The sequence below is a fragment of the Parus major genome, chromosome 22, assembly GCF_001522545.3.
Source record: "Parus major isolate Abel chromosome 22, Parus_major1.1, whole genome shotgun sequence".
In the NCBI taxonomy this organism is placed as follows: domain Eukaryota; kingdom Metazoa; phylum Chordata; class Aves; order Passeriformes; family Paridae; genus Parus; species Parus major.
The window spans coordinates 178,200-181,504 of NC_031790.1; the positions used below are offsets into that span (position 1 = coordinate 178,200).

Consider the following 3,305-nt stretch of genomic DNA (forward strand, 5'->3'; position numbering starts at 1 on the left):
CCACCCCCGACAGGGAGACCACCCCTCCGAACAAACAGGTCCCGCCCCCGGCTCGGTTTCTCCCCCGGACCCCCCATCCCAGATGTTTCCCGGGGTTCTCTGTCTCAGAGCGGCTCTCGGGGACCCCCGGCCCGGGCGGCTCTGGGGCTCCCCCATATCAGAACGGCTCTTGGGGGCCCCGTTCCCGGCATGTTCGGGGGTCCCCCGTCCCACATCAATTTTCGGAGACTCCCGTCCACTGAGAGTTCTCGGGGTCACGCACCCCAAGGACAGTTCTCAGCTATCCCGGGCTGTTCTGGGAGACCCCCAGGCGCTTCTCGGGGTTCTCAGCGCAGCCCCGACAGTGCCCATGTCCCGCACAGCCCTCCGCAGTGCCCGTACCCCCAAACGCAGCCCCCGGGGGCAGAAAATGGCATTTCCAGGGATTTCCCTCATTTCCCAGCCGGAGTGGGGGCGCATATCAGGGATGTTCGCGGGGACCGAAGCAGTTCGGAGCCTGGAGCTTTTTGGGGTGTAAATGCGTCTCAACTTTAGCCCAAATCATCCAAATTCTGCCTCTCAGCTCCCCGTGGCCATGACCCTCCCGAAGACGTGTTCTTGGGCGGCAGGAGGTGGCCCGGGGGGACACGGGAGGTGACCTGAGGCAGAGGGGTAGGTGAGGGGAGGGACAGCGGGTGGGCTCTCGCCCGGCGGTGTCCCCAGAATGTGTTAAATCGACATTAGCAGCTCATTGTTCCCCCAGCCCTCCCCCGCTGCCCACATCTGGCTGGGACCGCCTGGGGGAGGGCTGCTCGTGGGATTTCGGGGTGGCCCTCCGTCGAGTCCCCTTTCTCTCCCCAGAGCCTTCCTCCACATTCGGGGTCTCCTTAAAGTTGGGAGAGTAGCAAGGACGCGGAGATGGGGGAGGTTCCCCCAAAACTCCCGGGGCGTCTCGCCCCCCACCCCTGCGGGCTCGTGGGCCACGGGGAGAAACTCATCCACGACCCCTCACCTTCACACACGGGGGAAATAACGGGGGCCCGAGGTCTCCGAGCCCCCGGAGGCCGAGCTGGGGTTTAAGGCCCCCAGTTTGTCCCCAGAGGTAGTGATGGTTCCAGTGCTCTGTCAGGATTTGTCTCAGGCTTTGGCTGGGGAGGTGGAGGGGGTAGGAATATCCTCGTGCCCCCAGCTCCCGGGAAAAAATGTGTCTGGGGGAGTGGGATGGGGTGGGAGATGGTGAATGGAGTGATGGACGATCCTGGGATGTCCGAGGCTCCTGAGGCACCTAAAAGCCCTGGGGTGGCTGAGAGTCCTGGGGTGTCAGATGTCACCTTACACCCCTCATCCCTTCCATCCCATGAATCCCCCCATCCATTCATGTGGCCATCACCCCCAGAGCGCCAGATGTCACTTCCCGGTGGATGAAACACATTGGAGAGGCTCTACTGTGTTTGTAGAACCTACAAAAATGTTGGGAAGCACTCCAAAACTTCAGGGCTGCCAGTGCCTTTTTATGATTTAGGAGATCATAGGAGTGCAAAGTTGGGGGGAACCTGGGGAGTGCGGGGTGGCACAGGACGTTCACCTCCCACTGTCCCCTGTTGAGAACCAGCTGTGTCCTCATGCCTTGAGGATTCATCCCATATTTATGGGATATATGGGAAAAAACAATGCATAAGGTGATTATTTATATTTTTTATCAACCTAGGACTCACACAGACCCCTGGACATATCCATACCCCTACTCCATGTACCCCTGAACAAGGAGCTGTCTGTGAAGAAGGGGCAGATTTGAGCTTCCCCATTCAGCACGTGGCTGGAAATGTTAATTAAACACAGGGCAATAAAACATCTGGAGGGCTGGGAGCGGGGAAGGGCCAGCCGGCACGACCCCCCACAGCTGCCTCCTGCTTTTCCTTGGGAATCTTGGGCAGGGGGGACTGGGGTCACCAGCGATTTCGACGGTACAAAAGCCTTTTCATGAAGTATTTCAGGCAAAGCAACTGAAGAACCTTTGTGGTGCAGAGCAAGGGGCTGCCGGGGGGTGGTGGAGTCTGGTGGCCCCGGGGGTTTGGGGATTGGAGCTGGCTGGAGATTGGGGTTCACGGTCAGGCTGTGGGTGATGGGATGGGACAAAGACAATGCTTTGGAGATGCTGGATTAAAGCCATGCCACCCCACCAGCCCCGCAGGTGCCTGTCATGGGGGAACGAGCCCATCCGGTAAAAAATAAACGGGAAAAAGGTTTTTCCAATGAGTCTGTCTTGCCGGCTGGCTGGTCCCATCACGGCAGGACCCTGCTCCCAGTGTGGGGACGGATGGGCATCTCCCTCTGAGCACTCCCTGGGGTACGGACAGGGACACTGGAGTAGACGGGGGGTCGCTCTGGTGTGGTGAAACACGAGGGTGAGATGTGGCGGGCCAGGTGAGATGTCGGCTTTGCTGAGACATGGAGGCACACAAATGGGACAGGAATAGCGGAGGGAGGGGTACCCTGGGTAGGATGGGGGCACTCAGGGAGGGCGGAGGCAACATGGATGGAATTTGGGGGGGACCGTGAGCAAGCTGAGAATACTCAGATGGATCAGAAGTGTCACCCCGCATAGAATGGGGGGACCACGGGTGGGATGGGAAGACTCGGATGGGAGGTGACAACCTGCACGGGACGGGGCGACCCCAGCTGGGGCACCCTGGACGAGGCGGCGAAACCCTGGCTGGGATAAGGACGGGATAGGGAGCCCGGGCAGGATGGGGGTCCCCGAACGTGCAGGGGGCCTCGGAGGCGGCGGGACCGAGCGTGGGCGCCCCGTGGGCAGCGGGGCCGGTGCGGGGAGCAGTGCGGGCCCGGCGGGGCGGCGCGAGCCCCTGCCCGGCCCCCGGTGTCGGTTTGCATCCCGGCTCCTCCCCGCCCCGCCGCCCCGCGCATTCCCGACCCTCCGGGCGGTGGCGGCGGCGGCGGCGGGGCCCGGCGGGGCCGGGGCGGGACCCCACGATGCCGCAGCTGGAACCGACGGGGGGAGACGACTTGGGGGCCCCCGACGAGCTCATCGCCTTCCAGGACGAGGGCGAGGAGCAGGACAAGGGCGCGGGGCGCGGCTCGGCCCACGGGGACCTGGACGAGCTCAAGTCCTCGCTGGTCAGCGAGACCGAGAACCGGGGGGGCCCCGGCCCCGTGGTCGGCCCCGGCCCCGAGGTGAGGCGAGGGGCGGCGGGGAGCCGGGGGGAGGCGCCCCCCGCCCGGCCCTGCTCCGCTCACCGCCTCTCCCCGCAGGCGGAGCGGCCCCCGCCGCCCCGGGAAAGTTTCCAGAAGCCGCGGGACTCCCTGGC

General features: G+C 63.7%; 1 protein-coding gene across 1 annotated transcript in view; it reads left to right on the top strand.

Annotated features, from left to right (window-relative positions):
- Positions 1-2,903: 2,903 nt before the first annotated feature.
- TCF7L1 (transcription factor 7 like 1) overlaps positions 2,904-3,305 on the top strand; it is a 14,054-nt gene continuing 13,652 nt past the window's right edge. Inside the window, exons 1-2 of the mRNA XM_015648779.2 lie at positions 2,904-3,171; positions 3,250-3,298. Of these exons, the coding sequence (XP_015504265.1) occupies positions 2,971-3,171; positions 3,250-3,298 (250 nt within the window). The 5' untranslated portion in view covers positions 2,904-2,970. The remainder of the gene's footprint in view (positions 3,172-3,249; positions 3,299-3,305) is intronic.